Source organism: Ictalurus punctatus, chromosome 26 (genome assembly GCF_001660625.3).
Source record: "Ictalurus punctatus breed USDA103 chromosome 26, Coco_2.0, whole genome shotgun sequence".
In the NCBI taxonomy this organism is placed as follows: domain Eukaryota; kingdom Metazoa; phylum Chordata; class Actinopteri; order Siluriformes; family Ictaluridae; genus Ictalurus; species Ictalurus punctatus.
The window spans coordinates 9,521,858-9,540,330 of NC_030441.2; the positions used below are offsets into that span (position 1 = coordinate 9,521,858).

General features: G+C 38.2%; 2 protein-coding genes across 2 annotated transcripts; both read left to right on the plus strand.

Annotated features, from left to right (window-relative positions):
- Positions 1-908: 908 nt before the first annotated feature.
- LOC108258863 (tubulin beta-4B chain) lies at positions 909-4,290 on the plus strand. The gene is made up of 4 exons (XM_017457818.3): positions 909-1,160; positions 1,532-1,640; positions 1,748-1,858; positions 3,104-4,290. Exons 1-4 carry the CDS (start codon positions 1,104-1,106, stop codon positions 4,162-4,164), a joined length of 1,338 nt encoding a protein of 445 aa, XP_017313307.1. The 5' UTR covers positions 909-1,103; the 3' UTR covers positions 4,165-4,290.
- Positions 4,291-10,312: 6,022 nt separating this feature from the next.
- LOC108258862 (interferon-induced GTP-binding protein Mx3) lies at positions 10,313-17,633 on the plus strand. The gene is made up of 14 exons (XM_017457817.3): positions 10,313-10,404; positions 10,520-10,575; positions 10,666-10,862; positions 11,145-11,282; positions 11,564-11,718; positions 11,803-11,941; positions 13,050-13,248; positions 13,331-13,409; positions 14,049-14,171; positions 14,257-14,389; positions 14,836-14,994; positions 15,723-15,799; positions 15,919-16,137; positions 16,846-17,633. The coding sequence occupies exons 2-14, from the start codon at positions 10,523-10,525 to the stop codon at positions 17,068-17,070; spliced, it is 1,896 nt and encodes a 631-aa protein (XP_017313306.1). The 5' UTR covers positions 10,313-10,404; positions 10,520-10,522; the 3' UTR covers positions 17,071-17,633.
- Positions 17,634-18,473: the final 840 nt, after the last annotated feature.

The following is an 18,473-nucleotide window of genomic DNA, read 5'->3' on the forward strand; positions in this document are numbered from 1 at the left end:
GCTCCATCAACAGGGGCGTGGCTGGGGCAGCCACGAGAGAGAGAAGTAGTTTGTATATTTTGTAAAACCTTATTTTGACAGGTCTAGATCAAAGGTCAAGATCATTATCATCAATCATGTTTATGTTGACAGGTCTTGACAGATGTACGTCACAGGTCATCACCAACAGTCACTGATCTTGACAGGTGTAGTTAAAGATATATAGTTACACATTCTTTCCCATAGATTAATCATTGATTTTGACAGGCGTAGGTCAAAGGTCATCACCAACCGTCATTGATCTTGACAGGTGTAGTTAAAGATATATAGTTACACATTCTTTCCCATAGATTAATCATTGATTTTGACAGGCGTAGGTCAAAGGTCATCACCAACCGTCACTGATCTTGGCAGGTGTAGTTAAAGATATTTGTCAGTAGTAAACTTTAAATCCGGTTCTGGTGCATTTCCACACACACAAACACACATGTTCTTTCACATAGAATGTATTCCTACATAGTATGGTCATGTGCATTCCACACACACACACACACACACACACACACACACACACACACACACACACACACACACACACACACACACACATCCAAAAAAAAAATACGACACACACGTTCTTTCACATAGAATGGGTTAGGGTAGCAGGATAGATGGAAATAAATCTTCATACTGAAGCACAAATAAAACAGAACACAACAGTGTTGCTTAGTGTTTTTATGGATGTACATGTGTAGTCCCTTGCTGAAACAGTTATTCAAATGCATTGTACAGTATATAATGCAATGTAAAGTTTTGTTTGTGTTTTGTTAATTGGAGGGTGGAGTTAGATTTCATTAAACAATTTCAGCCATAGCTGGACAAAGAAGAACTTTCACAAATATCGAAAAAATGTCATTGATCCATTTGGAGTCGAAAGAGTCAGCTCTTATTGGTGAGCTGAGTTGAGTCTGCTCAGATTCACAAAAACGAGTCAGAATTCCCGTCACTATAGAGACGGAACACATTTGTTGGTGGCCAATCAATGTCCGTGATACAACAAGCTTCTGAGTGTGAGGACGAGTGTGTTTGAGGTCACGGTTTGTGTTTAGTAAACGCTTCTCAAAATGAGGGAAATCGTTCACATGCAAGCTGGTCAGTGTGGGAATCAAATCGGTGCAAAAGTAAGTTTAAAACATGAATATTATTACAATTCTTACTGTTTAGTTTTATTAGTAGGTTAACTTCAGGGAAAAAAGGGGGTCGTAGGAAATGTTTGGGTTACTTAGCAACAAGAATATTAGACCAGTTGTCCATGGGTTAACTATTTAAGCTAATTTTCTCTTGTTTAACTGAACATTAACTACGACGTAGCTGATTTATTTCAGGATTTAGGTCGAAAATAGCTTTTTTATTGTTTGTTTGTTTGTTTTGAAATTGCTTCCGTTGACTTGACTGCGCGCGCTGCTCGAGCTAGCTTGCTAACGTTACGAACATGCTGTAGTAAACACTGACTATAATAACGGTCTGGTTTTGTAATTTGATGTTGTTGTAGTTTTGGGAGGTGATCAGTGATGAACACGGAATCGACCCGACTGGTACCTACCACGGTGACAGCGACCTGCAGCTGGAGCGGATTAACGTGTATTACAACGAAGCCACTGGTAAACCCATTCATGGCTTCACCTTGTGTCCAAATAAGTTTACGGTTTAATTACTCACCTTAAATGCTTAACTGGCCGTAGTGAAAGTGTGTCCTGTGGTGAAACAGGTGGAAAGTATGTTCCCCGGGCTGTACTGGTGGACTTGGAGCCAGGGACCATGGACTCTGTAAGATCTGGTCCTTTTGGCCAAGTGTTCAGACCAGACAACTTCGTGTTTGGTGGGTGACATTTATATTTTATTTTTAATGATTGAAATAAAAAATGTATTTTTATTTATTTATTTATCATTGTTTGCTCATCTCCTTTGTTACATTGTGCATGATTCGGGGGTACTGATCACATTGTGATTTATTTATTTATTTTTGTTTAGGTTTTTTTCCCCTGCCTCTGAATTTTGGCTAAATGGTGGGATGATTAAAATAATGATGATAATAATAATAATAATAATAATAATAATAATAATAATAAAAAAATATTGTTTGCAAAGACATGCCCAATTTCTGTAACCAGTCAAATTCTGATTGCTAATCTCCATACCCAAACCCAAATATGCAGTTTCACTCTGAAATAAGTCCCATTCCCTTACATATTGTCTTCAGATCCTTCACAATTCAATATTGTGCAAACAACTTACCTAATGCCTTTTTAGACAATCTTTTTGCCGCACATGTGCAGTGCATGAATACATGAGTTTTTGTTTTTATGGGGTTATGGAGAGATTAGGGATATCCAGGGAGTTTTTGAACAAGTAAGATGTAGGACTTCCTAAATGATTAAATACATGAATGAGCAAAGTTTTACTTTTCAGAATCCTTCAAAATATTGTAAGACTGTTCGTCTGTGCTGTTGAACCCCTGAATGTAAACCAGATATTTCTTACATGGCCTTTAAAGTGCTACTGAAATAAAATGTTCTTCTAGTTGGGGGTGGGGGGAGATGGTTGGATACAGATGTAAAATGTCTGCCCTAATGTAATATTTTACCCAACATGAACGCAACTTTTTATTTATTATATCTTGTGTCTGGGCCACATTTTGTTATGCTCATAAGTAACACTGAATGAGTGGATGAATGCAGGCAGAGGGTCCAGTTTACCCCAATATAATGCCAATTTAAATAAATGAGGGAAAGAAATTCAAGTTGAAATTGAATTGAATATTAGATTTTTAGAATTAGATTTTTAGAATATTAGAATTGAATATCAGATTTTTAGAATATTAGAATTGAATATTAGATTTTTCTCATTTTAGATATTGTAGGTCACAAGCAATGTATACAACATATATTTCTTAAGGTGTATCTATGACTCCAAAAAAATGCATTCAAAGATCTGGATATTTTCTTTTGGAGAGTAATGCATGTATTAAGCACACATTTTTATATAGATCACTTTAATTGTTTAAAATGCCATGTTTGTGGTGCCTTTATGTTGTAATTTAGCCTTATTGTCCTGCTTTTCACAGGTCAAAGTGGGGCTGGAAACAACTGGGCCAAAGGCCATTATACTGAAGGTGCTGAGCTGGTGGACTCAGTGCTGGATGTTGTGCGTAAGGAGGCTGAGAGCTGTGACTGCCTACAGGGCTTCCAGCTCACTCACTCCTTGGGTGGGGGCACTGGATCGGGCATGGGTACGCTGCTCATCAGCAAGATCCGTGAAGAGTATCCCGACCGCATCATGAACACGTTCAGTGTTGTGCCATCTCCTAAAGTCTCAGACACTGTGGTGGAGCCCTACAACGCCACTCTGTCTGTGCATCAACTGGTGGAGAACACTGATGAGACGTACTGCATTGACAATGAAGCACTTTATGACATCTGTTTCCGCACTTTAAAGCTCACAACTCCCACTTATGGCGATCTTAACCATCTTGTTTCTGCCACCATGAGTGGTGTAACCACCTGCCTCCGTTTTCCTGGGCAGCTCAATGCTGACCTGCGAAAACTGGCTGTCAATATGGTGCCCTTCCCTCGTCTGCACTTTTTCATGCCTGGTTTTGCCCCACTCACCAGCAGGGGGAGCCAGCAGTACCGTGCGCTAACTGTGCCTGAACTAACACAACAGATGTTTGATGCCAAGAATATGATGGCGGCGTGTGATCCACGCCATGGCCGCTACCTGACTGTGGCTGCTATCTTCCGGGGCCGCATGTCTATGAAAGAGGTGGATGAGCAGATGCTCAATGTGCAAAACAAAAACAGCAGCTATTTTGTGGAATGGATCCCCAACAATGTCAAAACAGCTGTATGTGACATCCCACCAAGAGGGCTTAAGATGGCTGCCACCTTCATTGGTAACAGCACAGCCATCCAGGAGCTGTTCAAGCGCATCTCGGAGCAGTTCACAGCCATGTTCAGGAGAAAGGCCTTCCTGCATTGGTACACAGGAGAAGGAATGGATGAGATGGAGTTCACTGAGGCAGAGAGCAACATGAATGACCTTGTGTCTGAGTATCAGCAGTACCAGGATGCCACAGCTGAAGAGGAGGGCGAGTTTGATGAAGAGGGAGATGAGGAAGTGGCATAATGTTAATCTTTCACATGTTCATATTTTCACAATTTCTATGTCTTTCTGTTCATTGAAATCGATGTAAAGTTCAGTTATCAACTCCACCTTTGTTCTTTCAAACTTTCTAATAAATGTTTAACTGGGGCATCTTGGCTCGTTCTTTGCTAATTTTTAACTAAACCATTCAGCAATTTGGAGTCCAATGTCGTTTTAGTTCTCATGTAGTTGCACAGAGTTATGAATATTATATTTATAATTTTTGCCTCGACTAAATTCTAACCTCAGATATGATTTTTACATAAAGCAAAAATATTCCAATAAAATTTTGGTGTGAAATTGGGCTTTAAACCAAAATGAGATCAAGGGTGTTGATTTCTTGTACTGCTTAATTGAACAAACTTGGTCACACAGTATGGGGTGACCAGGGCATCTCTCGGTATCTGTTTGGAGATTGTAAAATATTCATCCGTAAAGTTTTGCTCGTATACTTTTTCAAACCGTCTTTTTAAACGGGAAGTTCTAACGATATCACCGACTTTAAACTTGAATTTTAGTTTCTTTAATTTAGGTGAGAACAGTCCGTAGAGGGTTTTAAATACTCTGAAGGAATCGGCTTCGTTGACCTCGATGGGTTTCATTTTGATGCTGGAATGGTAATTGTGATTGTACGCTTGAATCAAATCCTGGACTATGTCGGTGTATTTTCTCATGTTAAAAGCAGTAAAATATCTCCACATCCTGGTCTTTAGCGTTCTGTTGAACCTTTCACACACTGATGCGTTTTGCCCCATACGTGTAGCAAAGTGAACAATGTCTTTTCATTAATGTTTGAAAATTTTTGTTAAAAAACTCCTTCCCTTGGTCAGTTTTGCCTATTTTCTCAACAATAGCTCTTTGCAAACTCTCAACGCCACCATACGAACCAGATTCTGATGGCGTTCATCAGATATTCATCAATTGTTTAGTCATTTCGAGTGTCAAGACAAGAATGATCAAACGCAAGTGTAGATTAAACATTTTATTTCAGAACACGTGAGCATGGTATTACATATTCAATCAAAGTAACATTTTCCATTCTAAACAATTTTAAATCACACACAGGTTTAGATACAGTATTTCACAAACGTGAGTACACCCCTCACATTTTTGTAAATATTTGATTATATCTTTTCATGTGACAACACTGAAGAAATGACACTTTGCTACAATGTAAAGTAGTGAGTGTACAGCTAGTGAGTGTACAGTGTAAATTTGCTGTCCCCTCAAAATAACTCAACACAGACATTAATGTCTAAACTGCTGGCAACAAAAGTGAGTACACCCCTAAGTCAAAATGTCCAAATTGGGCCCAAAGTGTCTATTTTGTGTGGCCACCATTATTTTCCAGCACTGCCTTAACCCTCTTGGGCATGGAGCTCACCAGAGCTTCACAGGTTTCACTGGAGTCCTCTTCCACTCCTCCATGACGACATCACGGAGCTGGTGGATGTTAGAGACCTTGTGCTCCTCCACCTTCTGTTTGAGGATGCCCCACAGATGCTCAATAGGGTGTAGGTCTGGAGACATGCTTGGCCAGTCCATCACCTTCACCCTCAGCTTCTTTAGCAAGGTAATCGTGCTGGAATACTGCCCTGCGGCCCAGTCTCCGAAGGGAGGGGATCATGCTCTGCTTCAGTATGTCACAGTACATGTTGGCATTCATGGTTCCCTCAGTGAACTGTAGCTCCCTAGTGCTGGCAGCACTCATGCAGCCCCAGACCATGACACTCCCACCACCATGCTTGACTGTAGGCAAGAGACAATTCAATTAAATTTTATTTGTATAGCGCTTTTTACAATAGACATTGTCTCAAAGCAGCTTTACAGAAATATCAACATGGTATACAGATATTAAAGGTGCAAATTTATCCCAACTGAGCAAGCCACTGAGTGGTGACGGTGGCAAGGAAAAACTCCCTAAGATGTTTTAAGAGGAAGAAACCTTGAGAGGAACCCGACTCAGAAGGGAACCCATCCTCATCTGGGTCACAACAGTTAGTGTGAAAAAGTTCATTATGGATTTATATGAAGTCTGTATGGCGTTAGGAGCAGCCGTAGTCCCAGCAGTCTGGAATTAAAGAAGATTTGAGCTCCATCCAGAGGCAGAAAGGATCTGGATCTCTAGTATCTCCATAAATTCGTGTGGGGCTCGGCGAATGGAGAGAGGGAGAAAAAAGATAATTATGACTGCGAAGTAGTAGAACAGAATCTAGTCAGGGTAGACTTGAGTAAACAAATACGTTTTAAGCCTTTACTCCTCACCTGGTTGCCACCACACATGCTTGACACCATCTGAACCAAATAAGTTTATCTTGGTCTCATCAGACCACAGGACATGGTTCCAGTAAATCTATGTCCTTAGTCTGCTTGTCTTCAGCAAACTGTTTGCAGGCTTTCTTGTGCATCATCTTTAGAAGAGGCTTCCTTCTGGGACGACAGCCATGCAGACCAATTTGATGCAGTGTGCGGCATATGGTCAGCACTGACAGGATGACCCCCCCACCCCTTCAACCTCGGCAGCAATGCTGGCAGCACTCATACGTCTATTTCCCAAAGACAACCTCTGGATCTGACGCTGAGCACATGCACTCAACTTCTTTGGTTGGCCATGGCGAGGCCTGTTCTGAGTGGAACCTGACCTGTTAAACCTCTGTATGGTCTTGGCCACCGTGCTGCAGCTCAGTGTCAGGGTCTTGGCAATCTTCTTATAGCCTAGACCATCTTTATGTAGAGCAACAATTCTTTTTTTCAGATCCTCAGAGAGTTCTTGCCATGGCACTTCATGCCATGAGGTGCCATGTTGAACTTCCAGTGACCAGTATGAGGGAGTGTGAGAGCAATGACACCAAATATAACACACCTGCTCCCCATTCGCACCTGAGACCTTGTAACACTAACAAGTCACATGACACTGGGGCGTGTCATGTGAAAATGGCTAATTGGGCTCAATTTGGACATTTTCACTTAGGGGTGTACTCACTTTTGTTGCCAGCGGTTTAGACATTAACGTCTGTGTGTTGAGTTATTTTGAGGGGACAGCAAATTTACACTGTTACACAAGCTGTACACTCACTACTTTACATTGTAGCAAAGTGTCATTTCTTCAGTGTTGTCACATGAAAAGATATAATCAAATATTTACAAAAATGTGAGGGGTGTACTCACTTTTGTGAGATACTGTACATTAAAACATTTGTCACTGACCAACGTTCATGGCGCAGGCATCAGTTCGTTGTATGATGCCTGCACCATGAAAGAGCAGAGCAGAAAGAGCAGAACACAATTGGCTAAGTGCGTGATGATGTACACCACAGGCACACAGCCAGTGGTCGGCAGTGTTAGGCTAAGCTCCAACGCGGCAAGTTTTAGCTACAAAACGAGTACCCCTGACCGAAATACAAATGCGACTGAACAAGCTTCCACAAGTGAAGAGAAAGCAGACGAAATAGTTGATAAGAGATGAAAGACAAATTCAGTGGTATGGAAGAGGTTTGGCTATCTAAGCTCTGAAAAGCTTCAGGTTTCAGTGCGCTGCAAAATGTGCCGGAGAGTGGTGCTGACTAGCAGCGGGAACACATCAAATCTGTCACCATGTGAAGCAGTTCCACCCGATAGAATATTCTGTGAGTCAGAAAATGAGGCACCATAAAGGTTTAAGCTAACCTAGCTCTGAAACATCACCTCACCCCATCCCCATCACCAGCTGTGTCAAAAGAGAAACCCATGCAGCAAACACGGATCGCTGCATTCATGCCTTATGACAAGAGGGAGAGGGAAGGGCGAGAGAGCTGTTGTGGTAAGGGAAGAGGAGTCCAGAGAAGAAGCTATGGGAGACGCTTCTGCAGCAGTGACACCAGCCAAGAAAACAAAGCGGTTTCTGGCTAGCTTTTTTTCAAACAGGTCCACCGCTACAAATACAGAAGGCTTGAGTGTACTCCAGGCAGTTGAGAGGGAGCTCGGCAACTACCTTCTGTCTCCAGATGCTGACAATGACTCAAATCCTCTGGATTGGTGGAAAGTCTATCATAAGAACTTCCCCAGAGTAAGCCAACTGGCAAAACATTATTTGTGTATTCAAGCCACAAGCTCCCCCTCTGAGAGGGTTTTTAGTACAGGTGGCAACATTGTCACATGTGAAAGGGCGTCTATGAAGCCAAATAATGTAGACCAGCTTGTATTTCTTGCCCGAAACCTCTAGAGTCTGTCATAGGGTGCCATCGACCACCTGTGAACCACATGTGTTCTTGTTATTGCTCACACTTTTTTCTGTTTTCTTCAGCAACTCTCAGCATTTTTTTCAAATTTTTTTATTTCAATCCATAGGAATAACATAATCAGCCTATGTTGTAGTTGAAAGTTAAAGATATTAATATTGACAGGTGAAAGTTTTATGTTTATTTGATGGTGATTTCACATTTCTTGTTTGTATGAAGGTTAAATCCAAATAAAAGGTGAACATTAATTTATTTGTGGCATTTTTATTTATAAAATATTATATAGTTTTACAGGAGGAGGTTTCATAGACTTGCCAAATTCATTTTACAGAAGTTTGAAGGTACAGACATCCATTGTGGGAGCTATGTGGGGTGTAAATGAAGTCAGGGATAATGTGCCCACATAGTGGAAATAGTCTGAGGCACACCATGTGAGAGAGCTGAAAACATTTAGTGATTACACTTAGTAAACAACCTCAGACTACCAGCTGTAGAAACTCTGAATACTGTTAGAGGTCATTTCTTATTCATACAGACACACAATGCCTTGTAAATGTACTTTCCCCATTTTCCATCAACTCATAATTGGTTGGTATGTGCTGACAGACCAATTTTTTACCAATTCACTGTTTCATGGAAATGGTAGAGTTCATGGAATATTCATACACTTTCTACCAGTTTCAAAACCTGTTTCTACCATAGGTTATAAAATTCTGAGTTCACCACCAAGAGCTGTACTCCAACATTTTACAAGCTGAAACTTATTATTAATTATACCACAATACTAAATTCACCAATCTGATTGGTCAGAAAGTTTTGATTAATTTTCTATAACAGCTGACAGCAGTGTTAGCTGTATTACATGTCACAGGTTTATATTAATGCAGGCACTTTAATATGCATTTGTGTCTATAGATCAATTTACACTGGGACTTGTCTGACAGACACTGAACAAAAATGTGCGTAATTGTTGATGTGGAGAAATGTTCCAAGGAGACGTTTATTTAGCATATCTTGTGTCTCTATGTCTGCACTTTGTCAGTCAGAGGGAAAACAGTAACTTTAAGCTTTCTGAAACAGGAAAATCTAAAGGACAGGGAAGTTTGTGGTTCATTTCAAGAGGAAGAAAAAAGAGAAACTGGTGTGGGAAAAACTATTTATAATGTTATAGCTGTTATAATGCGATAACAGCAACTAGCTTGTTAGTGTGGGCAAAACTGAAATAAATCATTTGGGACATTCTGTTTCTGGAAAATCACCAAACATCATCAGCAGTGGAATAAGTAAAGTCACACCACCTATAACAAATTATATTTCTATAACTGCACACCAGGTTATTTCTTACAGATAATTTTGCCAAATTATATTTCTCAGGACATTTACTTATGTAAATAAAGTTTGTTGGTATTTACTGGAGGTGGCAGACATGATAATTAGCAGTTTTAGGACTGTATGTTTTACTATATGTCTGATTGGAATGTATATTGTCATAATGATTTTAAAGAAATCAATATGTAAAAATGTTGAATATTTTCCAAACAGCTAAAAAAAAAATTTTTTATAAATTGCATAATATGTTATTTTAGTTGTTGATCAAATATGAAACAGTGATAGATCTTGGTAGTGGGACTTTTTGCTTGTATGATTGAGTTACTCATAGTTTTTGAACAAAGCTGCAACAAAACTGGCCTGTTCCTGAGGTTGAGATTAATTTGATAATTAGAGAGGCCTAAATAAAACGGAAAGTCCAAACAGTACATATTGGAAAATCCAGACATTTAGATGTTTCACTTTTGGTTTCTTAACTTATTGCACAAATGTGGCCATTTTTTTTTTTTTACCGTTCTCCAGCCAGAGAGGGTTGGCATATGGGGTGTGTCTGTGTGTGTGTGTGTGTGTGTGTGTGTGTGTGTGTGTCTATATATGTGTGTACACATATATAGCCACATGAATCACTTCCAGTTTATTCACATGCTTTTGAAATCAAATTGCTGTACACAGATAGGTAAGTAAAATACCTTAATTTCTGTAATGTGGGAAGACTAAAAGTTATTATTTCTACATGTAAAAAACATTAAAGGAAAGCAACAACGGCTGCATATATGGAATTTGTTTCCTAGATTATGGAGAGTGAACAAGGAAGCTATGAAGACATTGCTTATGCTGGGGAAAAGAGGTCAGTGTGAATTTAATGTGATCAAGCAGTCATCAACTTGTGTAATTGTAATACTGTCTATAAAACTTGATGCCTTTTACTTATCCACAGTAAGCCAATGGAAGGGGTTTTCCATAGCCATTTAGAGGAGAGGGTCCGTCCTTATATTGATCTGATTGACTCTTTGAGACTGATTGGTATTGACGAAGATTTGGCTTTGCCAACTATAGCTGTAATTGGAGATCAGAGTTCTGGAAAAAGCTCTGTGTTAGAAGCGCTATCTGGAGTGGCATTGCCCAGAGGAAGTGGTGGGTTGTTTCCCATTTCTCTTACAGAGTAATAAATATATTACTTTACATATATGACTACTTTTTACTACTTTTTTAAGATTTGAGTTTATTTGTTAGTTTAACATTTGTCAGTTTAAAGAAAAAATCAAGCTACAACATTCTCACTTTTTTACACACACACACACACACACACACACACACACACACACACACACACACACTAAAGGTGAAATTTGTCCGTTTGACATTAGGAGAAGTAGGAAACAAAAGGTGATGTATAATGTGTTTTTTCAACTTTAGGTATTGTGACAAGATGTCCACTGGAGTTAAAGCTGAGGAAGATTAAATGTGGTGTTCAATGGCAAGCCGTAATATCTTACAATGATCAGTTTATTGAGTTCGATGACCCATCACTGGTTGAGGGCTACGTTGAAGCAGGTTGGTAAAATTAATGGGAGTAATAAAATAAAGAGCTAAAGACAAACAGATAAGATTCCTTTCTTATGGTTCTGAAAGAGGAACCTTGCTGTCAGGTTCTGCTTTAGAATTTCTATCCAGTGGTGTGCTTTAAGAAAGATTTGTAACGTAGATTTAAAATAAATAAATAAAAGTTGAATAGCCAGCAGTTTTTAACCTAACACTTTCTATGAAGCTCATTATCATAAATCATTAGAACAACGTTTATAATTCTTTTAATACTATTTACATATTTCTAACAGCCCAGAATGAGCTGGCTGGAGAAGGTGTTGGGATTTGTGATGAACTCATCACTCTGGAGATCATGGCTCCTGATGTGTGTGACCTCACACTGATCGATCTCCCTGGGATTGCCCGAGTTCCTGTAAAAGGTCAACCTGAGGACATCGGACATCAGGTTAGTGTAAACTGTGATTTGACCCTTTTTTCTAACCATATTAAGGACATTTAATGTAACTTTGCTTGTTTAATTTTTGTCTAGATCAAAAATCTCATACGGAAATATATAGAGAAGGACCAAACTATAAATTTGGTCGTGGTCCCATGTAATGTTGACATAGCAACAACAGAAGCTCTGAAAATGGCACAGGAAGTGGATCCTGAAGGAAAAAGGACATTGGGTAAAGTTTCAACCAAGCTACTTAACAAAAGTTTAAATTTTTATTTAGTTAAATTCTACATGGGATTCTATAGCAGCCCATAGAATGCTTTGTACACTAAAATTTAGCACACTGATACAGGACAATCTCAGACACCAACACAGCAAAAATTGCAATAATAATTCTGCCATGCAACATTGTAGTAATATGAGTACACTTTCCTCTAATTCTTTGGGTCATGTTAAGTTCACGGATATTCTGATGCTAATTTCAACCATTTGGATTTCCCACCTTTTATAGGTTTTGGGGGGAGTGGGGTGGGGGGTTGCTTTTTGCTTTTTCTCCTACAAATTTTGTTCAGTCATGACATTATCGTGGGAAGAAAACTTGTTTCTCTGATTCTTTTATATGTGCGACAGTTTGTTCAACATGTGCAAAATGATTTGACAGTGAAGTCTCTATAACAGAAAGTAAGGGCATGTCTAAGCAATGATTTAATGTATTCAGACCAAACTTAGTATGTGAGTAAAAGACCAAGACATAAGGGATGCCAAGAAGTTATGTCTAAATTTACCTCTAGGGGCGCTATTGTTCACAAATTTGTCGAACTGCTCATAACTTTTGATCCAAACAAAGACAGATTATGATTCTTCTTTCTGATTATTCCATAGCAGGTGCCAAGTGTTCTTGATGTAGCTTGTGTTCTTGAGTTGTGATTTGCAAAACACAAAGACAGTAAAAACTGGGATTTTTATTGCTTCTTCACCTAAAAACTTGGTCTCATCTTTGTGCGCAGTATTCAGCATGGTTACAATGTAACGCACAAACAAATTTGCTTGTAAAGTTGCCAAACAGGAAGTGAGACCATATCTCAGTAACAGCTTGTCATAAAGCCATCAAATTTAGTATATCTGTTCAGTAAACAAGAGTTAATAGTAGAATTGTTTTTCTCATTTCCCTCAATCATAAAGTCCTTGGCTCCTTAATGGGCAGCTATATTCATTGTTATTATATTTATTATTGTTGTTGTTTTTGTTGTTGTTAATGATAATAATAATAATAATAATAATAATAATAATAATAATAATAATAATATTTTTATCGTTATTATACTTATTTTTCCTAACAGCTATTCTCACAAAGCCAGACCTTATAGACAGGGGAACAGAAAAAAACATCTTGGATATAATCCGAAATCAGGTCATTCCCTTAAGCAAAGGGTATGTCATCGTTAAGTGCCGTGGCCAAAAGCAAATTGATGATAAAATCTCTCTGTCTGAGGCCACTCGAGTAGAGAAGGAATTCTTCAGACGTCATGAATTCTTCAGGTATGAAGAACTTGTTAATTTTTTATGACATGTGACCCACTTGTGATAACTGGGAACTTACGGTAATTTTTTTTATTTCCAGTTGCCTGTTGTACGAGGAGAAAGCAACTATTCAGTGTCTTGCCAGCAAACTGACTCAAGACCTGGTTGATCACATCAAAGTATGTTACAGCTCTTTTTAGACTTTTTTTATACTGTTCCTTATTATTATGTTTTAATGTAAGGTAGAACAGTTTGCCAATATGTTCAGAAAATCAGTAAAGGCAGTCATGAATGATTGAGTACTACAGAGGGCTACTAGATGACACAAAAGCAATCCCCACTGACAGCTGGTCATTATATTAGATGGTAGGGTTAAAATATAACATCTATAGCTAGAATAACAAAGTAACTAATTTACCTTATTCATGTTCCTTACACCTGTGACTGTTCACATGCACCATCTAAAATCCCTGCTGAAATGTTATGGATGTGTCAGTGAAACTGACTGAAAAATATAAGCCCAAATGAAGCTCAACTGTAGGAGATGTTTCACTCCGTGTAATCATCTGATAGACATGAACACATGACATTACATGACTCTACAGTCTGAGCTAAAAAAGAATTTTGTGGAAAAATGCAGACTGGTAAACACGAAAGCTTTGGATAAAAGTACCTGCTAAATTAATAAATGTAAATGTAAATGTCCATGATGACTGCAATGGGCATACTTGTCCAAAGGAAATGTGACAAAATATTAGCCCATTAATTGTAGGTTTTCTGAACTCTCTTTTTTTTTTTCTTTCTTTTTTTTTTTTTAGAAATCGTTACCTCTGATCTCAGAGGAGATCAAGAAGCAGCTGTGGAGCTTGAGAAAAGAGCTAAGTCAGTGTGAAGCTGGTCCACCACTGGACCCACAGAAGAGGAAGAAATTTTTTATTGATGTGTGTAATTTTCAACAATAAATCCCTTTTTTAAAACCCTGTACCAGCTTGGCTATTTCTTGTTCATGGTTGCTTGTTCTTTCAGACCTTGGCAAAATTTAATGATAAGATCAACCGCTTGGCATCTGGGGAAGTGGTCAACAATGACAACTTGTTTGTAATGCTTCGGTCTGAATTCAAAAAGTGGAAAGATCATCTTGACAACACAAAGGCATCATGTGAGTACACAGTCGTCATATGCAGAAGCCATGCCAAATCATTTTAATAATTTTCAAGTGTCAAAATATATTCTTAAAAAAAAAAAAGGCACATGCAGAACTATCAGGGGTGTCCAATCCTATCTGAAAAGGCCCGGTGTGGGTGCAGGTTTTCATTCCAATAAAGCAGGAGCCACATCTGATTACACCTGTTTAATCAGTTCAACTTGACTTTCAATATATTTGGGTGTCGCTTCTGCTTGGTTGGAATGAAAACCTGCATCCACGCCAGCCCTTTCCAGATAAGATTACACAACCCTGGTGTAGAGGAACAAATATTTCTAATTATCTTTGGCTAGTATATTTAGAGCAGCTAAAATAAACCTTTTGGAAACTCCAATTAAATGATGCCTGTTGATGGGAACTGATGGAAGTTCATTTTTGGTCAAATTTTAAACCCAATGCAGTCCACAAAACGGTCCAGGAAGTGGTGAGTGAATATGACCTGAAGCACAGAGGACGTGAACTGCCTGGTTTCAGTGACTACAAGGTGTTTGAGATGGTGGTGCAGAAGCTTGTGATCCAGCTAACAGGACCAGCGATTGAGACACTCAGGGGCATCAGAGGTAGGTTTCCACCACTTAACTTTCATTAGATTTAGTAGACCAATAGCATAAAATAATGAGGAAACAAGCCAAACCTGGCCAGGAAACTACTTATCAGGCAATTGTCTAATTACTTTTGAGCCTGTGAAAATGGAGGGACTCCATATAAATGTCTGTAATTCCTAAACAATTGATGCAATATTTTTGTTAAGCCACTTGAATTAAAGCTGAAAGTCTACACTTCTATCACATCTTGATTACTTCATTTCAGATCCATTGTGGTGATGCGGGAATATTATGAAAATCATGTGACTGTCCCAATACTTATGGATCTGATTGTATTAAGACATTTTTGGCATGTACACAAAGATTCAATAATTATATATGTGTTGTACTTCTGTACAGCTCTAAAATGACATCAGATCAGACACTTCTATTGATGGAAGTTTACCCAAATGGTGTATTGTACATAAGGAATAAAACACTGGGAAGTGTTGTTATAGGGAAATTATCAACATTGGGATGGTGAGATGTGGCCTGATGCAAAGCAGAGCTACTGTTACCAACACTGAACTTAAGTCTTCAAAATACTATTATACCATAGCAATTTCTCACCAGCCTCTTTTTTTTCTCTCTTGAAGTGCATTAAAAAAAATTCAGCATGCTGTTTAATTCCTTTTTTAAAGGCTACAAGAAAATAAAGCATTGGTGAATGTAGTAATATATTATAATAATCTTGTGTGTTTCAGACACCATTCAGAAAGAGTTTTCAGATGTGTCCAAAACCTGCTTCAACATTTACCCTTTCCTCCATTGTGTTGCTACGGTGAATATAATTCTTACGTTTTAAAGCATTTGTCTTGTGAAAGTGTGAAATATTTCTGAACCAGTTAAATCCATTCTTTGTGAAGCTCTATAACCACATACTTAAAATCAACACCACAGAACAAGATCGACAACATTCAGTCAAAGCAGGAAGCCAAGGTGGAGCAGAGGATCATGGAGCAGTTTGAGATGGAGCAATTGGTCTACACTCAAGATGGCATCTACTTCAAGACCTTGAATGCGACTCCCTCTGCTGAGGGACAAAATGCTTCAGAAGACAACTTTGCTGGGTTTGACAACAGAAACAAATATCCTGAAATGCTGCGGGCTTATTATGAGGTATATTTTAGTAGCGGTTAATGATCTATATGCACAAATACAAATGTACATTTGGCTTCATTCATAATTATCATTATAGCTATATTTAAACAGGAGGGTATGCATAATAATCAAATCAAATATGTTGTCTAAAAACATTCCGGTCTTAAGATATTTTTAATTATTAATAAATAGTTCTCACAAATACTTATTGTATTATTATTATTTTGAACTACATTGCTTACGATCATTTTAGAAACGATAAGAAAAATACACATCCATTAAACAGTTACAGTGCATCCGGAAAGCTTCACTTTTTCCATATTTTGTTATGTTACAGCCTTATTCCAAAATGGATTAAATTTATTATTTTCTTCAAAATTCTACAAACAATACCCCATAATGACAATGTGAAAGAAGCTTGTCTGAAATCTTTGCAAATTTATTAAAAACATAAAAAGCACATGTACATAAGTACATTTAATTGAGATTATTACAATATATTACTACATTCACCAATACCTTGTTTTCTTGTGGCCTTTAAAAAAGGAATTAAACAACGTGCTGCATTTTTTTTCTTATGCACACAATTAATTTAATCCATTTTGCAATAAGGCTGTAACATAACAGAATGTGGAAAAAGTGAAGCGCTGTGGATACTTTCCGGATGCACTGTTACTTAAAACCTGGAAATTTTGAGTTATAGAGATTTTTCCCCTCTCCTGACAGATCGTGGTGCAGCGCTTGGCTGACCAGGTGCCCATGCTGATCCGATACTTCATGCTGAAGGAATCCGCTCAGCTGCTGTGCAGTGAGATACTGGGTTTAATGGACGGTGCCAACGTTGCCGATGCCTTGCGTGAAGAGTCGGATGTCAGCAGACGCCGCATTGACATGCAGAACCGCACGGACCGTCTTACCCATGCTCAAGACAAACTCAGCAACTTTGTTTGAAACCAGGGGGCCACTGTATAGCAGGATTTTACATCCTTTCTAGTTTAGCGCCTGAATCAACCTATCAGCTAATTACATTTGTCTGAATGTGGTGTGTTAAAAGAGGGAAATGCTAATCTCTGTTGGTTTGTGGCCCTTCACCACCGACACCACTGATCTACACAAACAACTTTTATATTTCCCAGAAAGGCACTGTGGACATTAAGGACATATTGGTCTGTAGATGTTTATTTAAATATGCTATATTCAGAATTATTTAGGCAGAGGTGAGGAGCAGGAGTGATGAATAGCCTTAGTGCATGAGTGGATGCAGGTGGTTAAAATTCCTGATGTCAGAGAACCCTTGTGCAGTTCAATAGTTTCTACTTCAGTAAAGGTTTTATACAGGCTTCATAGAATTCATATTGTCTATGCAAAAGGCCTTATGTTTGCAATGAGTTGTGTTTGTTGAGTTTGCCTCTGTATTGTGTTTCTTAGGTTGTCTTGTTTTGGAGTTTGTCATTGTATTGTTTGTTGTATTGTCTTGTTTTTTGGGGTGAATAAAAGTCAGATGTGCATCTTTAGTTTGAATGTTGCATGAAAGCACGAGTGAGTGATAGTGTGTAAAGGTGCGTTCACACATATAGCGATTTTATCTCTGCAAGTCGCCAGTCGCTGTACTATGAAGTCGCCATTAGCTCAGCTAGCAGGGAACATTCTCGCAACTTCGGCTAACATTACCTATAAGTTCTATTAATGTTTTAAACAAAACATTTTAATCTAATGTTAAAAGAATGTTTTAAGGATGTTTTCTCATTTCAAATAATGTTCCTATAAGGTTAAATGATAACTAAGATATAACGTTTTAACTGCATCATTCAGAGGATGTTGTCAAGGCCACAGATTATGTTATGTAACACCTCAAATGGAACCACAAGCAGATTTTGGGCTGATCAGAAGACCACCAGGGTACGAAAAAGAGGCAAATGATACACACACACACTGCAACAACTGACTTTAGTGGAAAGTGATCAAATGTGTTGAATTACTTAGAAGAATAAAATAAATGTTCAGATAAAGATATTAAACAATACAACAAATAGTTTAAATAAAACAGACAACACCCACAAATAAAGAATAAAATTCCCCTATTGACTATGTCCTGCTCCTTTCCTTAAATCAATCTCCTTTTTATTTACTTAATTTCATTATACTAATCTAATTATGCCTATTTTTTAGGGGTTTGGATCTAATAGATATTTTAGCTGTATTCTAGTTTCCTAATCTACTATCAAAGTTTACTCTTTTATCATTCATATACCAAAATAGCTTAAGGAAATTTAATTAAACTAAGTAAATATACTTCCATTTACCTATTAGTTACCATTACAATGCAAGTAAACAATTCACTACTGATTACCAGT